The 25378-nt window shown below is 47.5% G+C and overlaps 2 protein-coding genes across 7 annotated transcripts in view; one reads left to right on the top strand and one right to left on the bottom strand.

The window, feature by feature from the left end:
* Positions 1-25378, bottom strand: part of cmss1 (cms1 ribosomal small subunit homolog) — a 443802-nt gene that overhangs the window by 337719 nt on the left and 80705 nt on the right. The gene's annotated exons all lie outside the window — the stretch shown is intronic.
* Positions 1-25378, top strand: part of filip1l (filamin A interacting protein 1-like) — a 328667-nt gene that overhangs the window by 257486 nt on the left and 45803 nt on the right. Inside the window, exon 1 of one of the 3 annotated variants that reach the window (XM_038801751.1) lies at positions 9193-9458. The exons of the other annotated variants lie outside the window; for them this stretch is intronic. Coding sequence (XP_038657679.1) covers positions 9295-9458 — 164 coding nt within the window. The 5' untranslated portion in view covers positions 9193-9294. Of the gene's footprint in view, positions 1-9192; positions 9459-25378 lie in introns of those variants that run through there. 3 annotated transcript variants of the gene reach the window in all.

The raw sequence follows: 25378 nt of genomic DNA, 5'->3' as shown, positions 1-25378 counted from the left end.
TTCTGCCACCTAGAAGAACAAGGGCAGTGGACATCTGGAAATGCTACCACTTGAAAATTCCCCTCCAAGTCGCACACCATCTTTACTTGGAGGTATATTGCCGTTACTTCATTATCACTCAGTCAAAATTTCAGAAATCCCTCCGAAACAACGCTAAGGGAGTAACCACAAAACACTGACTGCAGTGGTTCAAAGTTCTGTTCACTACCAATTTCTGAAGGGAATGAAGGATCAGCAATAAATACTGGCCTTTCCAGGGATGTCCACAGCCCTTGAGTGAATAAGTAAAATACGATGGGTACATTCCCATTTGGGGAGCCTGAGTTTTTCTCTTGCTCTCTGACATTCTACACAATTCTTTTCGTACTACTGTTCTGAGAATGTGTTTTCTTGGAAAAAATACAATTTCTAATCCTTCTTTTTCTGGCTGAATTTAAAAGAAACAATAAACTGTAATCCTATTAAGATAATGGAGGACTGCCTGCCAGCTACAATATATAAACTTCCATTCCACTCAAATCCTCTGGTCAGCATGAAAGAACGCCTCGCACATGAAGAGGAAGAGTTGACTCTCTCCAAGGCATCCGCCCAAGTCCCGTCCTCTATCTGCTCCCCAAGTTCCCCTCCCATTTCGCCTTCACGGCTCCTCCACCTCCTGCATTACCTTATAAATGTCAGACACCTTCCCCTCTCCGACCCACACCCCCGAAAGCACTCTGTCCATCGCCCCCCGCGAGGGCAGCAAGGGGAACTCCTCTACCTGTCGCCTAGCAAACGCCTTTACCTGCAAGTATCTGAACATGTTCCCTTGGGGGAGCCCAAATTTATCTTCCAGTTCCCCCAGGCCCGCAAACCTCCCGCCAATAAACAGGTCCCTCAATTTACTGATGCCCACCCTTTGCCACCCCCTAAATCCCCCATCATTGTTCCCCGGGATGAACCGATGATTTCCACCCAATGGAGCCTCCATCGAGCCCCCTGTTTCCCCCCGATGCCGTCTCCACTGTCCCCAGATTCTTAGGGTCGCCGCCACCATCAGGCTCGTGGTATACCTCTTAGGAGAGAGCGGCAACGGCGCCGTTGCCAAGGCACCCAGGCTTGTACCTCTACATGACGCCATCTCCATTCTTTTCCACGCCGCCCCCCCCCCCCCCCCCCTCCATCACCCATTTACGCACCATTGACACATTGGCCGCCCAATAGTACCCCAAAAGGTTGGGCAGCGCCAGCCCGCCTCTATCCCTCCCTCGCTCCAGGACAACCCTCTTCACTCCCGGAGTCCCATGTGCCCACACAAAGCTCAAAATACTGCTAGTCACCCTCCTAAAGAAGGCCCTGGGGATGAAGATGGGCAGGCACTGAAAGAGGAACAAGAACCTCGGAAGCACCGTCATTTTGACGGACTGCACCCTCCCCGCCAATGACAATGGCAGCATGTCCCACCTCTTGAACTCCTCCTCCATCTGATCCACAAGCCTGGTGAAATTATGCTTGTGAAGAGTCCCCCAGTCCCTGGCCACCTGCACCCTCAGGTACCTAAAACTCTCCCCTGCCCTCCTAAGCGGGAGCCTACCAATTCCTTCCTCTTGGTCTCCAGGGTGCACCACAAACACCTCACTCTTGCCTAAATTTAGTTTATAGCCTGAAAAGGTCCCAAACTCAGCTAGCAGCTCCATCACCCCCGGCATCCCTCCCACCGGGTCCGCCACATACAGTAACAGGTCATCGGCATACAACGACACCCTATGTTCCTCCCCACCTCGCACCAAACCTCTCCACCTCCCTGAATCCCTCAACGCCACCGCCAACAGCTCGATTGCCAATGCAAACAAGGGCGACAGGGGGCAAAACTGCCTGTCCCTCGGTAAAGCCGGAAGTACTCTGACCTCCTCCCATTCGTGGCCACACACGCCATCGGGGCCTCATATAGCAGCCTCACCCATCTAATAAACCCTTCACCAAATCCAAACCTCCCCAACACCTCCCATAAGTACCCCCACTCCACTCTATCGAAGGCCTTTTCTGCATCCAGCGCCACCACTATCTCAGCCTCCCCCTCAATCGCCGGCATCATGATGACATTCAACAATCTCCGCACATTCGTGTTCAGCTGCCTTCCCTTCACAAACCCTGTCTGGTCCTTGTGTACAACCCCTGGCACACAGTCCTCTATCCTGGTGGCCAGAATTTTTGCCAGCACCTTGGCATCCACATTGAGGAGAGATATGGGCCTGTATGAACCACACTGCTGGGGGTCCTTGTCCCTCTTTAAGATTAACGAAATCAGCGCCCGCGACATCGTCGGGGGCAAAGTCCCCCCTTCCTACGCTTCATTAAGTGTCCGCACCAGCAAGGGGCCCACTAGGTCCACAAATGTTTTATAAAATTCCACCGGGAACCCACCCGGCCCTGGCGCCTTCCCTGACTGCATCTGCCCGATCCCTTTAACTAGCTCCTCCAGTTCAATCGGCGCCCCCAACCCCTCCACCTGCTCCTCCTGCACCTTCAGGAAAGAAAGCCCGTCGAGGAACCTCTCCATTCCCCTCCTCTCCACCGTTGGCTCCGACCGGTACAGTTCCCCGTAAAAGTCCTTGAAGACCTCATTCACCTCTACCCCCTTCCGCACCACATTCCCACTCCTGTCTCTCACTCCAGCAATTTCCTTAGCCGCATCCCGCTTGCGGAGCTGATGAGCCAGCATCCTACTCGCCTTTTCACCATGTTCGTACACTGCCCCTTGTGCCTTCCTCCACTGTGCCTCCGCCTTTCTAGTGGTCAGCAAATCAAATTTAGCCTGTAGGCTGCGCCTCTCCCCCAACAGTCCCTCCTCTGGTGCCTCTGCGTACCTCCTGTCTACCTCCAGCATCTTTCCCACCAGTCAGGGCCGGCTCAAGGCACCGGCAACTCGGGCAGTCGCCCGGGGCGCCATGTGCTAGGGGGCGCCAGAGACTCGGGTCCCGCGCATGCGCAGTTGGGCCGGTGCCAACCAGCGCATGCGCGGTGGCCGCACTCCCCCAGGGTGGCCGCACTCTCCCAGGGTGCCCCCCCCCTCTGTCCGCAGCCCCCCCCCTCTGTCCGCAGCCCCCCCCCCCGTTCCGTCCCCTTCGGTCCGCCCCCCCCCCGCCCCCCCCTCATGTCCGCCCCCCCGCCCCGCCCCCCCTCTCGGCCCCCCCCTCTCTCGGCCCTCCACCCCTCGGCCCCCCCCCCTCTCGCCCCCCCGCCCCGCCCCCCCTCCCCTCAGGTCCGCCCCGCCCCCCCTCCCCTCAGGTCCGCCCCCCCCCCTCTCGCCCCCCCCCTCTCTCGCCACCCCCCCTCGGCCCCCCCCTCTCGCCCCCCCCCTCGCCCCCCCCCTCGGCCCCCCCCTCTCGCCCCCCCCCTTTCGCCCCCCCCTCTCGCCCCCCCCTCTCGCCGCCCCCCCCTTTCGCCCCCCCCTCTCGCCCCCCCCTCTCGCCCCCCCCCCTCGCCCCCCCCCCCTCTCGCCGCCCCCCCCTTTCGCCCCCCCCTCTCGCCCCCCCCCTTTCGCCCCCCCCTCCCGCCCCCCCCTCTCGCCGCCCCCCCCTCTCGCCCCCCCCCCCTCTCTCCGCCCCCCCCTCTCGCCCCACCCCCCTCTCTCGCCCCCCTCTCTCGCCCCCCCCTCTCTCGCCGCCCCCCCTCTCGCCCCCCCCTCTCTCGCCCCCCCTCTCTCTCTCTCCCCCCCCTCTCTCGCCCCCCCTCTCTCTCTTCCCCCCCTCTCTCGCCCCCCCCTCACGCCGCCCCCCCCCTCTCGCCCCCCCCCCCTCTCTCGCCCCCCCCCCCTCTCTCGCCCCCCTCTCTCGCCCCCCCCCTCTCTCGCCCCCCCCCCTCTCGCCCCCCCTCTCTCGCCCCCCCTCTCTCGCCCCCCTCTCTCTCTCTCCCCCCCCTCTCTCGCCCCCCCTCTCTCTCGCCCCCCCCTCTCTCTCCCCCCCCTCTCTCTCCCCCCCCCTCTCTCTCCCCCCCCTCTCTCCCCCCCTCCTCTCGCGCCCCCCCTCGCCCCCCCTCTCTCTCTCCCCCCCCCTCTCTCGCGCCCCCCCCTCTCGCCACCCCCCCCTCTCGCCCCACCCCCCTCTCTCGCCCCACCCCCCTCTCTCGCCCCCCTCTCTCGCCCCCCCCTCTCTCGCCGCCCCCCCCTCTCGCCCCCCCCTCTCTCTCTCTCCCCCCCCTCTCTCGCCCCCCCTCTCTCTCGCCCCCCCCTCTCTCTCCCCCCCTCTCTCTCCCCCCCTCTCTCTCCCCCCCCTCTCTCCTCGCGCCCCCCCTCTCTCTCCCCCCCCCTCTCTCCCCCCCCTCTCTCCCCCCCTCTCTCCCCCCTCTCTCCTCTCCCCCCCTCCCTCTCGCCCCCCCCTCTCTCTCTCCCCCCCCTCTCTCTCCCCCCCCCTCTCTCTCCCCCCCTCTCTCTCCCCCCCCTCTCTCCCCTCCTCTCTCTCCCCCCTCTCTCGCCCCCCCTCTCTCGCCCCCCCTCTCTCGCCCCCCCCTCTCTCCTCTCGCCCCCCCTCTCCTCTCTCCCCCCCCTCCTCTCTCCCCCCCCTCTCTCCCCCCTCTCTCCCCCCTCCTCTCTCTCCCCCCTCCCCCCCTCCTCTCTCTCCCCCCCCCTCCTCTCTCTCCCCCCCCCTCCTCCTCTCTCCTCCCCCCCCCTCCTCTCTCTCCCCCCCCCTCCTCTCTCTCCCTTCTCTCCCCCCCTCCTCTCCTCTCCCCCCTCTCTCTCCCCCCCTCTCGCCCCCCCCCCTTTCGCCCCCCCCTCTCCGCCCCCCCCCCTCTCGCCGCCCCCCCCTCTCGCCACGCCCCTCACCTCGCCCCCCCTCCCTTTCGCCCCCCCCTCTCGCCCCCCCCTCTCGCCCCCCCCCTCTCGCCCCCCCCCCCCTCTCGCCGCACCCCCCTCTCTCGCCCCCCCCCTCTCTCGCCCCCCCCTCTCTCTTCGCCCCCCCCTCTCCCCCCCCCCCTCTCTCGCCCCCCCCCTCTCTCGCCCCCCCCCCCCTCTCTCGCCCCCCCCCTCTCTCGCCCCCCCCCTCTCTCGCCCCCCCCCTCTCTCGCCCCCCCCCTCTCTCGCCCCCCCCTCTCTCGCCCCCCCCCCTCTCTCTCCCCCCCTCTCTCGCTCCCCCCCCCCCCAAGGGCGCCGAAGTTCAGCTTGCCCGGGGCGCCAGCTACCCTAGGGCCGGTGCTGCCACCAGTCTATCCCTCTCACCCCTCTCGCTCCTCTCCCTGTGTGCCCGGATGGATATCAGCTCCCCACGAATCACTGCCTTCAGGGCTTCCCAGACCATCCCCACCTGGACCTCCCCCGTATCATTCACCTCGAGGTACCCCTCAATACTCGCCCGGACCCTCCTACACACCTCCTCCTCCGCCAACAACCCCACATCCAACCGCCACAACGGGCGCTGGTCCCGCACCTCACCCATCTCCAACTCTATCCAATGCGGAGCGTGGTCGGAGATTGCAATGGCCGAATATTCGGCCTCCTCCACTCTCGGAATCAGTCCCCTACTCACCACGAAGAAGTCTATCCGAGAATAGACCCTATGTACGTGGGAGAAGAAAGAGTACTCCCGTGCCCTCGGCCTCACAAACCTCCATGGATCCATCCCTCCCATCTGGTCCAGAAACCCTCTCAGTACCTTGGCCGCCGCCGGCCTCCTACCCGTCGTAGAGCTGGACCGATCCAGTGAAGGATCCAACACCGTATTGAAGTCCCCCCCCATAATCAGACCTCCCGCCTCTAGATCCGGGATCCGTCCCAGCATACGCCTCATAAAGCCCGCATCGTCCCAATTTGGGGCATACACACTAGCAAGTACCACCTTCTCTCCTTGTAGTCTGCCCCTAACCATAACATACCTAACCCCCTTATCCGCCACCACCTCAGATGCCTCAAACGACACATTTTTCCCCACCAGAATCGCCACTCCCTGGTTCTTCACATCCAACCCAGAGTGGAAAACCTGCCCCACCCACCCCTTCCTCAGACGGACCTGGTCCGCCACCTTCAGGTGGGTCTCCTGAAGCATTGCCACATCTGCCTTTAGCCCCCTCAGATGAGCAAGTACCCTCGACCGCTTCACCGGCCCATTCAATCCTCTCGCATTCCAGGTGACCAACCGGATCAGAGGGCGTCCCGCCCCCCTCCCCCGTCGACTAGCCATAGCCCGTCAACTGCCCGCCCCAGGCCAGCACCCCCTGCCCGACCCAGTCCCCACAGCGACAACACCTCACCTCTGTCCCCCCCGGCCCCCACCAGCTCCTTCCTGACCGTGCCAGCAGCAACCCGGTATTCCCCTTTCCCCCCTCCCTCCCCCCCAGGCTAGGAACCCTCCTAGCCGCGAACCGTCCTCCATTGTACTTCCGTGTGTCAGCTAACTTCTGCTGACCCCGGAAACTCCCGCCAAAAACCCCCGACCCCTCCCAAAGTGGGATCATCCCCCATCCTATCCCTCCTCCAGGCACCGCTCCAGCGCGGGGAAGAACCAGTTAAGGCCCCCCCCCCATCATCGTCTCCACCCCCCAGCCCCGCAACGCGGGAAACCAGAGGAAAGCCCGCGCTTTCGCACTGCCCCACCACACCCTTCTGACGCAGCTCCCAAATACCAGCCCCACTCCATACCCCCAACCTGATATAGAATACAACAAACCCCCCCCCAACCCTCCCCGCAAGATACAAAACTCAAACAATGCCCCACAACAAAAAACAGAACAACCCCCCAATAAATAACCATATCAAAATTACAAAAGTACAGGAAAAGAGAACACAGCAACAGCAGAAACCAGCAATAAAGTATTACAACCGACCCCGCAACCCCCAACCCCTAGTTCGAGTCCAGTTTCTCCGTCCGCACGAAGGCCCACGCCTCCTCCGGGGAATCAAAATAATAATGCCGGTCCAAATAAGTTACCCACAGGCGCGCAGGCTGCAACATTCCGAACTTTATCTTCTTCTTGTAGAGCACCTCTTTCGTCCGATTAAACCCGGACCGCCGCTTAGCCACCTCCGCACTCCAATCCTGGTAGATCCGTACTACCCCATTTTCCCAGTTGCTGCTCTTCACCTTCTTGGCCCAGCGCAGCACACACTCCCGATCACTGAACCGGTGGAACCTCACCAGCACCGCACGCGGGGGTCATTCTCCTTAGGCCTCCAAGCCAGTACCCTGTGGGCTCCCTCCAGCTCCAGGAGCAGATGGAAAGATCCGGCCCCCACTAGCGAGTTCAGCATCGTAGCCAAGTAGGTTGTCAGATCCGACCCCTCCAGCCCCTCCGCAAGGCCCAAGATCCGCAGATTTTTCCGCCTCATGCGGTGATCAAGCTCCTCGAAGCAGTCCTGCCACTTCTTGTGGAGTGCCTCGTGCCCCTCCACCTTACTCACGAGGACCACGGCCTCCTCCTCTCGTTCAGTGGCCTCCGTCTGCAACGCCTTGATGGCAGCACCCTGGGTCGTCTGAATCTCTGAGAGCCTTTTGTTTGTTTCCTGCAGAGAGCTCAGTACCTCAGCCTTGAAATCTGCAAAACAGCGCAGGAGAGCAGCTTGCTGCTCCTGGGCCCACTGCTTCCACTCCTCTGGTGCTCCGCCAGCCGCCATCTTGGATTCCTTCCCCCATTTTTTCTGGGGAGCTGCTGCCGTTTTTTCCCCCTTTCCACTCCCAGTTCGAGTCATGAAATGCGGAGAAAGTCGATCAGCACACCTTCTCCCACCGGGAGACGTCGAAAAAATTCAGTTTTGGGCTCTAAAAAGAGCCGAAAAGTCCGTTTGAAACGGGAGCTCCCAAATGTGCGGCCTCCTAAGTCATCGCCGCCACCAGAGGTCTTCAGCTTAGAATATATTCAAGAGGCGGCTAGATATAGCACTTGGGGAGAATGGGATCAAAGGCTATGGGGAGAAAGCAGGATTAGGATATTGAGTTGGATGATCAGCCATGATCGTGATAAATGACGGAGCAGGCTCGAAGGGCCAAAAGGCCTCCTCCTGCTCTTATCTTCGATGTATCTATGTATCCAATTCTTTTTTTCTTACAATTAAGGGGCAATTTAGTGTGGCCAATTCACCTACCCTGCACATCTGTTTGGATTGTGGGGGTGAAACCCACGTAGACACGGGGAGAATGTGCAAACTCCACACGGACAGTGACCCGGGGCCGGGATCAAACCTGGTTCCTCGGCGCCGTGAGGCATCAATGTTAACCACTGCGCCACCCGAGTTTCAATAAACTTATCTTGTTCTTTGTTTAACCCAAGAAAACCTGTCTGAATAATTCCTAATAATCAGAAAGGGTACATTGTGGGACTCCTGTAGTACTGGTAAAGCATATCCTCCCTAAATTCACGAAGAAAAAACGTTACCATCAGACCTGAAGTGGGGGAATAGGTTAGTCATTTTTACCCCTCCCTCATGTGGTCATAACACTATGCATTTCCACACTTTTCTTCAACTCATCTTCAGTGTCTTCTAATTGCTTCCACTGTTTTATTTCCAGCATTGAATCGACACTACCCATTCAGATTCAGTGAAAAGTGAAAGAATAAGGATTTTAGTGCAAAGTCCCTTTAACTGACCTTTTTATGGGCTTTACTGCAGCTAACCACAGAATCTACAATATTATTCTGGACACCAGGGAAGAATTTTGGGAGAGGTGCAAATATAGGCTATTGCTCACACAGAATTTCTTCCACAATAACATCATGTTGCCTGTGGGTTAAAATGATGTCAGAGGAATTTCTAGATAATATTTTCTCACTCACTCATTTTCATACAGAACGCTTTAAAAAATCCTTATAAAGGCAAGCTCTGCTTTATGTACATTTTAAATGTGATCACGTTTTTCTTGAAATCAGATTGTGCCAGATTCAGAAGGGGCACACAATATCGTTAGGTTTCTGAAACTATCCTTTATTAGGTAACTAATTTGAAGCCTAAACATCACAGCAAAGTTGTCAGTGTTAAACATATCTGCAGCCTTCCTACTGAGCTGAAAGACTGCATTCGTAACCCGACGAGAAACTCTTCCTTAAACATCAGAAAGAAAGCCCTTTTAGAAACTCGGTAAAACCATTAACAACTGTTCCAGTCATGACACTAGGCTCAATGGCAAGAAGGAAATTCTGTAACCTAAAGCCTTCCGCACATTCTTCTTGGCTGAGAACTGAGTAGACAAACACATTATTTCACAGAGCCCTTAAACGTCAGCTGGAGCCAAAGTGCAGTAATAAGCTTCCTAGTTCTGGCTATCAGAGAGCTGCAGTCAGACACTCCAGGTCTGCACAACAGAGCACCATATATGGCAATGATCTGACGTAATGGACCATTGGCTAGAGGATGCAAAGAGCACATCTCTCATTGTTTGGTGTTACTGTTGGAATGTTCACATCGCTGATGAGTGGAAGGCTCAATCGCATCATCATATTCCCCCAGTACCCTTCTCGCAAACAAGCAATGGAACTTCACAAACTGCAAGCTTCAGGTAGGGGGAGAAAACCATGTTGTGAGTGCTGAACTTTTAGTCTCAGAATACAACTTTTACTCACAGAAAAAAGAGAAATAAAGCTGCCTGTTTTGTTCAACAGTGAAACCCCGATTAAACCAACTTGGCGTGTGGAAAAAAAACTGATTTGGGGCGGGGCTATGATTTTAGGAGGGTGAGATTACATGTTCAAGGAAGTGAGAAAGATCCAAAATATACATTGAATAATTAACTTATAAATAATTTTATTGAAGAAGTTGTACTTTGGCTTGCTTTGCAAAAAGCATGCAAATTTCCAGTACTCTCTGGGGAATGTTGTAAATGTTTCTAATGGTAGATGTGATTTGATATATTAATAATAATTGATCAGTAATGCATTGGTTACATTTTCACCTGTAAATACTCAGAGGTTCTGGACTTTTTTAGTAGTGTATTATTAAGCAGTAACACTTTTTAGTATGATGTGTTATAAGTGTTAGAACTTTTTTTAATATAACGTTTAGTACAGTGCATTAAACACTTTTTAAAAATGAAGTGTGGTGATTTGTCGAGTGCCAAAACGTACATGATATAAAATTTGTTAATTTCAGAAAACAAGTCGGTTCCTGTTCATTAGTATCATGACAGTGTGTCATATGGTTTAATTAGCTAAGAATGTTTTAATTCTTAAGACTAGTGGTCGCCGGCCACACATAATATTTTGTCACAACTCCTCTTATGTCCTTAATTAAAATGTTAGACATATTCCATTCTTTTTACAACAGCTATGTTCCACAGATGTGTTCAATAATTCTTCTCTTAATAAATAGCAAATTTATTTCACATGGTTTTGTTCAACAAAAGGATCATCCCTAAGAATCAAAACTTATTTCCTTCCTGCAATGCACATTAAAGTATATTTATTTTTTAAATATCATGCTCATTATCCTGGGCAATATGTCAAGAAATCTCACATTTCATATGTCCTTTTCTGAAGCATTTAAACTTTTAATTTATATAGTGTCCTGACAGCACAAATTTGACATTTTTCTCACGATTCTTTTCCGAAATGAAGAACAATGTATTGCACATTCAATAGACGGTTTATGCCGCCAATTCTTCGGAGTAAAAAGTAATTTTATGGATAATTTGATGCTTGCAAGTAATTGCAAAGGCTACACCAACAGGAGGATGTACTTTCTAAGTATCGGCTGGTTTTAGAAATAGCAATGTGCTAAGGAGGATAAAAAGTAACTTCTTGCAAAGGCAATGTGGGTTTCAAAACATTTCAGTGCACATTCTTTAAATTATACGTTTCAACTGTTCACTGAATACTTTTGAGTATGCAAAAGGTAACTCTGGTGATCAAATTCACAAGTTTTGATCTTCTGGTGCTGATCTATACTTTGCGCAAAAATGGAAAACAATTATACAACAAGGAAATTCCAAAGATCGAAGGGGAAGGTTATTCTGGATAAAATAGTAAAATGGGCATCTGAAAATGATTCTGATTACACCGCAGAACAGCATATGATACGGCTACTATGATTAATCCTTGAGCAACCTCATATCAGTATATGGGACAAATTAATTCATCAGCAAAGGTCAGCAAAATTATCTACTTCTGTGGTCTGATTTCATATTTTATTAAATACACATCTATACAAATATCATAAAACGTAAATGACATTAAAGCCTCAAGCCAAAACTCTCAGTAGTTCCGAGGCACAAGTCCACAGTCTGATGTGGATAAAATATGATTCTGATAAAATGAAATGCCTACAACTAAGCTACCAGTTCTTCCCCAATCACTGTGGTAAGAAATATTACAGACCTCTTCAAGTCAAGGCGTCAATAGCTTAGAAAACTTTGGAAAAACAATGTTCAAAAACCTCTGCTGAATTTCAACCGGAATGGGATAGATACAAGACTCTTTGAAAGCATATTTAGCAAGTGTTCAGCGAGGGGGAAGCCAAAAGATTATGTTTTGTGCAGACAACTCCAGTGATAAAAAGCATTTACTGAATTCACAAAACTGCAATAAAGACCAACTGAGAAGCATGGCATAAGTTTGTTTTAATAATGCAAAGTAAATCAAAGTTATTTACCATGTAGTTGTGTTAGAAGCTATTACCATTCTCTCTGTAACCTTAGTGAGTACATTACATGTGGATGATAGGCTACTAACAGTAAGTAATAGTGTAGACCAAGTTAAGATTTTCTTTTAATATTTCAACTGCATGCATGCATCAGAGAATGCACGTTTCATCAGGTCATGTTTTTGTACGAGTACATACTTGTAAGTCCCACGAAACTCAGTAAATGGACAAATAGAGGTTGCTCCACCAAAGCTAGTCATTTAGAGTATTCTTTAAAAAAAAATGCACTTTGGTGTACTTCTTCCCAGGCCCACCTGGATGACCATTCACCAAGCAGAGTTGTACACAAAAGTGTACAGTTAATAAAATATTTTTGCTGTTGGTATAAGGAATGGTTCATGTAAATCTAAAGGCTACCCCTCCCAGTTTAGGTAACTTTAAATGACCAAGTCTACCCATTATATAATGTTAAACTAAATTTCCTAAACCATATGCAAATCAATTAAAGCCATGTTTTTGTTGTAAAAAGTCACAAGGTTGCTCAATTATGCCAACTTCAATCTTCATATGCATTAATTATAATGCCAGCTTTGTACTAAAATTCTAATAAAAGGCTGAAAGCTTCTAGTTATTCAAAGAAGACTACAAACAAGCACTCTTTTGTAATTTTATGTGTCCCTCTAATTATAAGCATCTGGTTCAGCAATGCAAAAAACAATCTTTCCTGCTGCTAAAAGAGAGAAGACAAAAACTACAAAGAATATTCAGCAATCAAAATATTAAACCAGAACCCTATTAATCCATGTATTAGATTATGCAAATACCACTTTCAAGTCAAAAGGAATATTGTAAAATGTAAGATATATCAACATTTCACATCCTGTATCACAGAATCTTTCATTCTAAAAGATCTATTTTACATACAAGTCCCTGAAGCTTCAAGGATATTATTGAGTTGGATGATCAGCCATGATCATAATGAATGGTAGAGCAGACTCGAAGGGCCGAATGACCTCCTCCTGCTCCTAGTTTCTATGTTTCGTGTGACTTATCAATTCATCAAAGCTAGGTGAAACCACTCATTTACATTTGTGTGATGAAGCATGAAATGTAAACAAATGACATCAACAACGTTTGGTCTACAGGAAACGAGTAACTCAATCTAAAATGTATATCGACTTCCATTTTCTATAAGCAGTATATACTAAATGGCCAATGGTTCTCAATTTGGATAGTTTTATTTGTTGAAAATACGTGTTGGGTTGTGAACTACAGTAGGTAATCAGAGGCTTAAATAAGGGCTCGAAAACCAAAGCTTTTGAATTCCGTATTGGACATTTAATTTTCTTCTCATCTTTTTTCTGTTGGTATTTTTTACAAATAATATTTTCCAACCAGTAGGGCTATTAGATTGTGCAGTTCCTCAGTGAGTAACTATTAATTTCCAGAAACTTTCAATAAACCGAATACCAGCAAAATATTCAGTTGCCTAGATTTCCAATGCCTCATGTTGTCTCATTGCAGGCCATTTGAATTGCTTAGATCCAAAAAAAAGCAGTCTTAAATGATGCACGTATTTTTAAATATTGTCATATCTTCCTGACATTATTCAAACACGTTTCAAGACTGCCATGCATATGAACTGAACTTCACCTAACGTTTCAAGGATTCTCAAGGCTATTATCACACTTAAAAGATAGGAAAAATTGCATCAGGAAAAGGAAAAACATATGGGAAACATATGCGTACAGAAAACTAAGTAGTTAACTTTTTTTTAAAGTTTAAGACTAGCAGATAATGTTTGCTCATCTGACTACATTACTGTGTTCCAAAATTACACCATACATTTTTCCTCATGTAAAACAGCTCAGAGGAGCATTAAACCAAATTAACATTATGGATTCATCAATGAGTTACATGTTCAACTTTATATTTACTTACATATTCAACTGTTTAAAATAAAATGCACTACTTGCTTTAAGGTACAAAAACAATGAAAACTGATCTGCAAACAAACTTATTAAATGGGAAGGCAAAATTGTTATTTTTCAGAAATTTCTCAATGATGATCTTCATGTTTAGAAGCAATGAGACAAACCAAACCAAGTGCGCAATTCTCCTCCCATTTAACGTTGTGGACATCACAATCAACAACTTCAGCAGTCTGAAATTTAAGGTGCAACTATCAAAATCAAAACACTTAAGCAACACTGGGATTTAAAACTACTCTAATCGGATTGGGAAGCAAGCCCATTACAAAATTGTCACAGTGTTAGTTTGGGGATACATCAAATTTCAGTAATCTAGCAAGAGGGAAATAGCACATTTGCCTCATTTACATTACAATTTAACCTCAGCAGAAAGTCAGTGTGCAAATCCTCTGGTTCTGCCGACTATTACAACTGGCAAATTCCAATGTCAGGCAAAAATCACCCAGATTTTGATGAAGTGACTTTTCCCAGCTTTTAACATGTTAAATTATAATAGGAACCAAACTTGCGTTTTCCCACAGATCCCTCATTCACATTACGTTTATTTTCCTCCCCTATCACCCTCTGTAAAAGCCCTGTTCGCTTTGGAAATTTCTTCCCCAATGTTCTGAGGTTAAATTGCTAATTGACCCCAGAACGTTAGTAAAATAACTGTAATGTGAACCAGGCTACAACCATCTACTGAAAACATGACATCATTCACAGCCAATCAGTTGCAACTACTCCATTCACTGGGAACATTCTTCTGAGAGTGTTTTTTTTTGTCTTCCAAGTTTGAACAAGAACACTAAAAATCAATCCAGCGCTTTCAAAATTGCTCATCATTCTCAGTAACAGTTATACCAAGTGCTCACAGTTCTACTTTGTCCTATTAATACTTGTGCTATCTGAAGAACATGCAGTAGAGTACAGATAAATGCTATTGTTTTAATCCATTTGATGTTTCAGAGCATTCATCAGGAAACAGTTGAAGCAAGAAGGCTTCACCATTCTCTATTGAGGTTTATCAATAGAAACTTTCAGAAATTGTGCAATTACTGATATCAAGTCTATTGAGTTTAAGCTTTATTTAGATCTTTCATTGATTAGGCAAACATACAAACTACAAAGAAAAAGTCCTAAAAATCTGCATTAATGCTGGATAAGCTATATTTAGACTGTAATTTTTTTTTAATGTTCAGGACAAATATAATCCTTACAGCATTTATACAAATTTAGGAATCAAAAATGTAGCTATCTATTAAAGTCTTCACTGTCCACAACACACTCGGACTGATTTTAACTTTGTCTGTTCAGCAGGGATGAGACGGGTGGGCAGGTAAAATCACTCAAAGGATGTACCTACCAATGTTTTTTCACAGGTTCTAATCTTAACCTGCTCTTTATTATGCAAGAGGGACTCCCCCAACCCCCGGAAGACAATGGGGCCCATTGAACAAATATGCAGATTGGTCTCTGATAAGTTGTCAAAGCTGACTGCAATTTTAAACTGCAAACTTAGACAGGGAAGACATTATCTATCTCCCCCATCATAAAATATAGAGGGAAGAGGAGCTGGGGCCAAAAGTGTTTATTCTTTGTTTTTTAAAAAACACTATCCTGAGAGGGGAGGGGGACAAGAGGCAGGAATAGGAATGCTACTCCAGGCCCCATAACATTAGGCGTCCCCAGAACCAGGATTTATCCCCCCCCCCCCCCCCCCTTCAACTGCGAGGCCCACCCAATTGAATAACAAGGATAATTTGTTCAACTGCAACAGTGACCTCCCGCTGATCACCATTCTACTACTGACCATCAGTCAGCTTCTGCCTCACACCACTTTCGAGTGAGAAACTAACTATTCAGATGAATACCGAGAGTTAAAATCTCCTGGGTTTTACATTGTTGGTGTTAGAACAGTTTGTTATCTGCCTTGGTCCCTGCCCATTAGGCTCCTGCGCCAAGTTAAAATTGGGTATCTCCTGTAGAAACAGATGCAAACGACTGTACAAAATGGTCATGACCTAACACTCCCAAGGGAAAAACAGGAAATCTTTGCAGCTACTCATCAAAATAATACTCACTTGGGCAATAGGATTTTTAAGCTCCATGCTTAAAACAAAGTTAAAAGTATGCTGTGTTCTGTCTAATGATCACCTCTTTAAAAAAAAATGATATTGTTGCCAGGTCACATTTTTCCAATGGTTACTCTTAAATTCAGCGAATTTATTTTGGAGTTTGGGTGTAAAGTTTACAATTGTGTACTAATAAAGCAAGAAAATGCCTAATTTAAAAGATTTCAATTTCAGGCCTCATAATTCAATCTAATGTGCCTCTTGTAGCAAGCTCAACTGGATGTTTTTGGCCTCTTGAACTTCCAGTCACATTTTAAAATAAGGAATGTCTGAAGTAAATTGTAACCTTCTGTGCACTATTTTTTTACAATACTCACCACAAAATATAGAAATGACACAAATCCTATCGAGATGTGAAAACTAGCCAGTGATCATGATTCAGCTATTGCTGTCAAGATAAGAAGCCTGTGTGTTTCCCATAAAGAGGGTTGGCCAAATTCCGACTGTCTTTTTAGGCTCCAAGAGGTTTCGTTTTTCCTCTTGGAGGGACAAATACTAAAAACAAGGCTGTGATGCAAAACATTTCTTTTATTTCCATAAATTTAGAGTACCCAATTCATTTTTCCAATTAAGGGGCAATTTAGCGTGGCCAATCCACCCAGCCTGCACATCTTTGGGTTGTGGGGGAAAAACCCACGCAAACACGGGGAGAATGTGCAAACTCCACACGGACAGTGACCCAGAGCTGGGATCGAACCTGGGACCTTGGCGCCGTGAAGCAGCAGTACTAACCATTGCGTCACCGTGCTGCCATATTATGCAAACCATTTCTAATTCATGGTTTAGGCCTCAATTGAGCACTGTGCCCAATCTTGGGCACCACACTTTTGGGAAGGATGTCAAGGCCTCAGAAAGGAGGCTACAGGGATTTACCAGAACCAGGATGATGGAAAGACCAGTGAAACTGGAATTGTTCTCCACAGAATGGCAAAGGTTCCCAAGTTCGATTCCGGCTTGGGTCACTGTCTGTGCGGAATCTGCACATTCTCCCAGTGTCTGCGTGAGTTTCCTCTGGGTGTTCTGGTTTCCTCCCACAAGTTCCAAAAGATGTGCTGTTCGGTGAATTGGATATTCTGAATTCTCCCTCAGTGTACCCGAATAGGCGCTGGAATGTGGCAGCTAGGGGCTTTTCACAGAACTTTACTGCAGTGTTAATGCAAGCCTACTTGTGACAATAATTATTTTTTATATATGTATATATTAAAAAAAACAATTATGTGATTCTATGAGAGGTTTGTAAACAATTGCTACTAATTGCAGCTTGCAATTTTGAAGGACAGAAACTCCTGAAAACATGGCTAGGATTCTCCGAGGCCGCGTGGCCGACGCGGCGTAGTCGGGGGCCGTTGAAAGAGGCTCCCACGGCGATTCCCCGTGGTCCACTGGCCGGGTTCCCGTCAGCGTGGTTCACATATGGTTCCACCTGGGCAGCACGGTGGCGCAGTGGGTTAGCCCTGTTGCCTCATGGCGCCGAGGTTCCAGGTTCGATCCCGGCTCTGGGTCACTGTCCCTGTGGAGTTTGCATATTCTCCCCTTGTTTGCATGGGTTTCGCCCCCACAACCCAAAGATGTGCAGGCTAGGTGGATGGGCCACGCTAAATTGCCTCTTAATTGGAAAAATGAATTGGATTCTCTAAAATAAAAAAAACATACAGTTCCGCTTGACGGGAGCTTGGACCTGCGGCCGCGGTGGCCGTCCTGGTGGGGGGGCAACGGGATCAGACTCCGGGGGGGGGGGGGTAAGGGAGCCTCCACTGCAGCCAAACCCGCGATCAGGGACCACCACCGGGCCCACGCGATCTGGGGGGGGCCTACCTTCTTCCGCGCCAGCCCGCTGTGTGGCTCCACCATGTTGAGCTGCGCCGGTTGCTTCCGCAGACCCGCAGCGAGCAGTGCAGGGCCAGATACAGCAGCTGGAGCAGTGCTCAGCACTCCAGCACTGTTGGTCCCCTGTAGGCAATAGAATCACTGGACCAAGAGGACCATTGACGCCGGCGTGAAACACTCCAGTGTTTATGCCGGCGTCAACACTTAGCCGAGTTTTCAGAGAATCCCGGCCCACATTTTCCATCATTGGAAGTTATTTCTAAACACAAGTTCTTGGAGAATGAATATTTAATATGCATTTATTTTCAAAAAATACGAACTGAAATCAGAAAAGTATTAACAACAAATTAAGAAGAGGTGGATGGTTTATAGCATGGTGGAAGGTTCCTCATAGAGGTGAACCATGGAAAGGGTATTTTTAAGTGGAGGCATAAATAATGTTGTCTGAGTTTGCTGATGAAACTTTGGATTGCAAACAACAGAACAAATGCTCCAAATACAGAGAGATTTGATAATATCAGTTCGAAACAATTTGGAAGGAGGGGCAGGAAGCTGACCTGACGTGTTGGATGTTGTACAATGTAGATTTGTGCAAAATGACAAGTTGAATAGGGCAATAAGCAGCAGGAATATTAGTTAAATTGTGTTAGTCTGCAGTAAACAAAACGGCGTGGGTTTCCTCCGGGTGCTCCGGTTTCCTCCCACAGTCCAAAGATGTGCGGGTTAGGTGGATTGGCCATGCTAAATTGCCCATAGTGTAAGGTTAATGGGGGGATTGTTGGGTTACGGGTATACGGGTTACGTGGGTTTAAGTAGGGTGATCATTGCTCGGCACAACATCGAGGGCCGAAGGGCCTGTTCTGTGCTGTAATGTTCTATGTTCTAGAGGGGAATCTGGAGGTACTATTGAACGACACTGAAACCCTATATGCAGAGTATACAAAACTGTAGGATGCATACCTTCAAGAATAAAAGTCTCACGTGACAATAATCATTTGGGAAAAACCAGAGGTCGAACCATTTCCAGAGTACTAAAGAGGGTGGAGGGAGCATAGAATTGGAGAGAGTACAGCCAAAGTTAATGAAAACTGATATTTAAATCAGACACCAAAAGGAGAAGCAAAGCTACAGAAATGAAGAATCTTTACACTGCAGGGAAAAGGTTCAAAGTTCTCTCATGCATTTAAAATTCTAAGAGACTTTCAATAATACACTCACTATAAATACAAACTCCACAAGAGGGCCTGACTGAATATTAGAACAAAGGAGCTAAACGCATTAATTAGACTTAAATTACTTTACAGGGCAGGGCGGCGAATATTTGGAACAGACAACCCACCAGACGTGAATAGTATCAGCAAATTGAAGAGGGGTACTGTGGAGGTAATTTGCAGAGAAAGTAACTGAGGAGTACAAGTGAGTGAGGAATAAACAGTAGCTTTTAATTTTTGGTCCCAGGCAGAAAGATAGCCCTTTATATTTCATACTTCTAATCAGATCCTTGAATGAAATAATCAGTTTTTGCTAACTACAATATTCTTGCATCACATTTGAATTTAACACAAAACCTCGCCAATTTCTTCAGTGAAGTGCACACGCCATACAATTGGAACTTTCACCCTTCATAACCCTAAAGAAAACTAAAGGGCTGGTTTAACTCTGTGGGCTAGACAGCTGGTTTGTGATGCAGAACAAGGCCAGCAGCACGGGTTCAATTCCCGTACCAGCTTACCCGAACAGGTGCCTGAATGTGGCGACTAGGGGCTTTTCACAGTAACTTCATACTTGTAACAATAAAAGGTTATTATTATTAAATCAGAAAACATTTTACATAAACACAGGGGTAGGCAAAATTCATGTTTAAAAGGAAACGCCATTAGTTATATTCAGCACTTTTTCTCTAACCATCCAATTAATAAGGATTAATAATATTTTCAATAACTGCTAAATTTATCACTCCTGTGCATTATGGGCAATTTCTTTGAAGATCAGGAGTGAATTGAAAGTGCATGATATATCAAACTCTTGTTGACAAGTAACAACATGCATAAATAGCAAAATAATAGGCAGAATGCATGAATAAAATAAAGGATCGCTGCATTGTTCATGGTTTCAAGTTGCCAAAATATATACTGAAGTTATTTTTTATTTTCCCAATTAAGGGGCAATTTTAGCAGGGCGAATCCACCTACTCTGCACATCTTTTGTGTTGTGGGGGTTAAACCCACGCAGACACGGGTAGAATGTACAAAATCCACATGGACAGTGACCCTGGGCCAGGATCGAACCCAGGTCCTCGGCTCCATGAGACAGCAGTGCTAACCACTGCACCATCATGCCACCCTAAATGTATATTGAAGTTGATGGCATTGCAGATGAATTGCTCTCAGTGCCCCCCCCCCCCCCCCCCCCCCCCCCTCCACTTTAACATCATCCCAATCAATATCTGGGTGATCAAAGCTCCCCAATGTCACTCTGATTTCCTTGCCGATTTGCTCCTCTATGGGCCTGGGAACGAGCAAATAAAAGTAGGAGAGGAATGCGGTGCAGAAAGGAGTGAAGTGTTGGATAATACTACAGAAGGAAGCAGTACCATATTAGATAGGAGTAGACTAAGATGGATCATGAGGAACACAGAGACAGGTTTATAATACATCCCTGTAAAAACACAAAGTTTGGTGAATAAGGTTGGCCATCTACAAGCGCAAATAGCCACATGGGAATATGATATAGTGGCAACAACGGAATTGTGATGTAAAAGTGGTAAGGACTGGGTTCTTGCTATTCAAGGGCACAAAGTGTTCAGAAAAGATAAGAAAGAAGAAAAGGGACATGGGGCGGTAGTACCGACTAGGGTAGACATTGTAGTATTGGAAAGAGCAGGTGTTTTTGTGGAGGCAAAACCCATTTGGATAAAGTTGAGTCCTAAAAATAGATGATAGTATTCTAAATCTCTGAATAGTGAGAGATATAGATGAGCAAATCTGCAAGGAAATCAGAGAGATGTGCAGGAACTAAAGACGGGTGACACTGGGGAGCTCTTATTACTCAAATATCGATTGTGATAATGTTAAAGGGTAAAGGGGGAGTAGACCTTCTGAAATGTGTTAAACAATGGGTGATCTTTAAGGAGGAAATATTATATTGCTAGGTACATTAGTTAAAATGGTGCATTTCAGCAGAAGGGATGGGGAAAGGCAATACAGGCTTAATGGCACAGTGCGAAAGAGTGTGCAGGATTGAGGAACTTGGGGGTTCATGTGCATTGATCTTTGAAGACAACAGGACATATTGGGAGTGTAGTCAGAAAAGCATTTGGGATTTCAGAATAGAGGCATTGAGTAAAAAAGGCAGTGGTAGCGGTATTATACTGAGCCTTTATAAAGTTCTGGTTAGGCCTTAACTAGGGTGTTGCGCCCAGTTCATGCCAACACAATTTAGGAAGGATGCAGCAGACATTGAGAAGATGCCGAGATTTGCCAGGCTGTTTCCAATGATTAAGGTCTTTAACTACAAGGTCAGGTTGGAGAAGCTAAGTTTTTCACCTTAAGGAGATTTAAGTGAGGTCTACATGATTATGGCAGGTTCAGATAAGATAGAAAAAGAAAAGCTGTAACCATTAACTGATGGTACAAGGAGTAGCAGACGTAAATTTTGGGAAAAAGGAGGAAGAACTTTGTTACGCAGCGAGTGGTAATAGCCTGGAACTCACTGTCCCGTTTTCGGCACTGAGGATCTCCACTCGCCAGTACTCCTCCATGCAGGAGGATCTTTCGATTGCCAACCCCCCCCCCCCCCCCCCCCATCCCACGCCACCCCAGACCCCCCCCCCCCCTCCAAAGCCCCAGGGGGCCAGGCTGGCAGTGCCAAAGTGCCGAGGTGGCACCTTGCGCATGCTGCAGATCGGGCCGGGGGAACCCTGCCTGGAGGCCGTGGTGGGGGTTTCAGAGATCAGGGAGTTATTTTTTTCTCTTCCTGCATGGGTGGGCTGAGCTGATCAGTGCAGATGAGCCTCGGTGTGGCGTTCCATGCCGAGGCCCAGAAAGGAAGCAGATTCCCATATAATAGCAGGGTTCTTCTCAGCGCTGCAAATGCTGGGAAACACCCACCACACACCCGAAACGGGACTCTGTTTGTTTTCCATTAAGTCACTCCCTCACACGACGTGGTGTGCCTCTCTACTCACGTAGCAACGTCTCATCCCTTCAACATTTCAGCTTGTTAACACCTAATGACTCATTTAAATGCTCCTGTGTACTATACAAACATACGAATTAGGAGCAGGAGTAGACCACTCGGCCCCTCGAGCCTACTCTGCCATTCAATAAGATCATGGCTGATCTGATTGTAACCTCAACTCCACATTCCCACAAACCCCCAATAACCTTTCACCCCTCGCTTATCAAAAATCTATCGAGCTCTGCCTTAAAAATATTCAAAGTTCCTGCTTCCACTGCCTTTTGACGACGAGAGTTCCAAGGACACATGATGCTCAAGAGAAAATCATTTCCCTCATCTGTCTCAATGAGGCAACCCCTTATTTTTATTATCCACATGAGCATCACACCAAATTTCTTTCCGATATCGTGTCTGCTTTCTGCCTCAATGATTGCAACCTCCTCAATTCTTCTTGTTCTACCTCCTTTGAGTTCATTACCTTCCTTTCCTCTCTAATTCTCTTCCACCAAATCCAGGTCTTACTACTCGCCTTTCTCTTCCCATTGTAGCTATCACTGATAAGGCAACCTCGAGTCATTTCTTTATATCACACGTTATCCATATCCCCTTTATCCATATCATTTTTTTCTCCTGTCCATCTCGGGAAAAACTTTCTCTCAAGTAATATACCACTTCCAAATTCTCAGATGACTATCCTTTGGCCCACAATTCATCATGAAATTTCGACAGCTAAATTCACCTCGGTAATATTTTTGTTTGATTAGTTATGTTTCCTTTGACACTTTGCTTCAATTAATGGCTTCAATCTTCCCAATATCCAATTGGAGGAAATTTCTGCTCATCCAATAGTAGATGTTGGACAAGCAGTCTAATCATTTAGAGAGAGTGGACAGGTCAAGAGAGGTGGTGCACACTATCATCAAACCTACTAACCCTGCCACAAACTCAATTTCTTAACACCGATTATATTATTCTGCCTGGGAACAGTCCAGGGCTGAAACTTCTGTTCTCAAGCTAGGTGTCTTATTTAACGTTGAGGTGAGCGTTCGTCCCCATATTCATGCCACCAGTAAGATTACCTACTTTCATCTTTGTAACAGCACCAGATTCTGTTCCTTCTTCAGTTCATCTGCTACTGAATCCCTCATTCTGCCTTTGTTACCCCAAGGTTTAATGACTGCAACACACTGGAGGGTGGCAATTATAACCCCACTATTTAAAAAAGGGAGGAAGGACGAAAACAGGGAGCTACAGACCGGTTAGCCTAACATCACTACTGTAGTAGGGAAATGCTAGAGTCTATTACAAAGGATGTGAAAACAGGACACTTAGAAAGTTTCAGCGGGATTAAACTTTAAAATGGATTTACGAAAAGGAAATCACGTTTTGACAAACCTACTGCAGTATTTTTGAGGACGTAACTAGTAGACTAGATATGGGTGAACCAGTAGATGTGGTGTGTTTGGATTTTTAGAAAGCTTTTCATACAAATCCCACTTAAGAGGTTAATTTGCAAAATTAAAGCACATGGGATTGGGGGTGATATATAGGCATGGATTGAGAGCTGGTTAGCAGACAGGAAACAGAGAAAAGGAATAAATTTATCTTTTTTTGAAGTGGCAGGCAGTGACTAGTGGGATCCTTCTGGGATCAGTGCTGGGGTCCCAGCTATTCAAAACATACAACAATTTGGTGTAAAAAAGTAAAATTTGAAAGTTTGCTGATGACACAAAACTTGGTAGGAATGATAATGGTGAGGACAATGCTAAGAGGCATCAAAGCAATTTAGACAAGTTGAGCAATTAGGCAAATACATGGTGGATACAGTATAATGTGGATAAATGTGAAATTATCCACTTCACATGGAAAAACAGAATGGCAGAGTATTATTTAATGGTGATAGATTGGGAAATGTTGACATACAAAGGGAAGTGTGTCCTGGTACACCAGTCACTGAAAGCAAGCATTCAGATACAGCAAGCAGTTAGGAAATTAAATGGTATGTTGGTCTTCATTGTAAGAGGACCTGAGTCAGGATTTTTTACTGCAGCTGTACAGGGCCTTAGTGAGACCATACCTGGAGTGTTGTGTGCAGATTTGGTCTCCTTATCGAAGAAAGGATTTACTTGCCTTAGAGGGAGTGCAGCAAACATTCATCAGACTGATTCCTGGGAAAGCAGGATTGTTGTATGAGGAGAAATTGGGTCAATTGGGCCATTATGCACTGGAATTTAGAAGAGTGAGAGGAGATCTTATTGAAATGTATGAAAATTATGACTGGGCTGGACAGACAAGCAGGAATGTTGCTTCCTCTGGCTGGGGGAGTCGAGAACAAGGATCACAGTCTCAGGTTACAGGATAAGCTATTTAGGACTGAGTAGAGGAGAAACTATTTCACTCAGAGGATGGTGAACCTGTGGAATTCTCTACCACAGAAGGCTGTGGAGGCGAAGTCACTGAATATACCTAAGAAGGAAATAGATAGATTTCTAGACTCTAAAGATATCAAGTGGTATGGGGAGAGCATGGGAGTATATGGCATTGCAATAGAAGATCGGCCATGATACTCTGAATGGAGGAGTAGGTTCAAAAGGCCAAATTGCCTACTCCTGCTCTCATTTTCTATGCTTCTATGGTCTCCCACATTCTACCTTCTGTAATCTTAGAAGCCTCACGGCTTAGAAGCCTTAGGGGCCTCACGGTAGCATGGTGGTTAGCATCAATGCTTCACAGCTCCAGGGTCCCAGGTTCGATTCCCGGCTGGGTCACTGTCTGTGTGGAGTCTGCACGTCCTCCCCGTGTGTGCGTGGGTTTCCTCCGGGTGCTCCGGTTTCCTCCCACAGTCCAAAGATGTGCGGGTTAGGTGGATTGGCCATGCTAAATTGCCCGTAGTGTAAGGTTAATTGTTGGGTTATGGGTATACGGGTTACGTGGGTTTAAGTAGGGTGATCATTGTTCGGCACAACATCGAGGGCCGAAGGGCCTGTTCTGTGCTGTACTGTTCTATGTTCTATGTTCTAAGTCATCCAAAACTCTGCTGCCTGTATTCCAACTCGCACCTAGTCCTGTCCATCCGGCACCCCTGTGATTGCTGAACTACACGCGTTCCTGGTTTCTTAAAATCAACCCTTTGATTTTAAGAAAGCTCATCCTTGTTTTCAAATCTCTCTCTCTATGGTCTCGCCTCTCGCTATCTCTGTGATCTCCTCTAGCTCCAAACTCTGTGACCCTGCACTCTTCCAATTCTAGCCTCTCAATCATCCCAATTTTAAATTCCCGCACCACTGGCAGCCCTGCCTTCAGATGCCAAGGCCCAATGCTCTGGAATTCCCTGTCCATACACCTCTGCCTTACACTCCTCCTTTTTTTAAAAATTCAGAGTACCCAATTCATTTGTTTCAATTAAGGGGCAATTTAGCGTGGCCAATCCACCTATCATGCACATCTTTGGGTGTGGGGCGAAATCCACGCAGACACAAGGAGATTGTGTGAACTCCACACGTACCTAGAGCTGGGATCGAACCTGGGACCTCAGTGCCATGAGGCAGCAGTGCTAACCACTGCACCACCGTGCTGCCCTCACTTTCCTCCTTTGAGACCTTTCTCAAAGGCTACCTCTTTGACAAGCTTTTGGTCTTTTGTCTTAACACATCCCATGTGGCTCAGTGTCAAATTTTGTTTGATAACGTTCCTATGAAATGCCTGGGGATGTTATCCTACATTAACGGTCC

The sequence above is a fragment of the Scyliorhinus canicula genome, chromosome 7, assembly GCF_902713615.1.
Source record: "Scyliorhinus canicula chromosome 7, sScyCan1.1, whole genome shotgun sequence".
Taxonomy (NCBI): Eukaryota; Metazoa; Chordata; class Chondrichthyes; order Carcharhiniformes; family Scyliorhinidae; genus Scyliorhinus; species Scyliorhinus canicula.
This window is presented reverse-complemented; position numbering and strand designations above follow the sequence as displayed.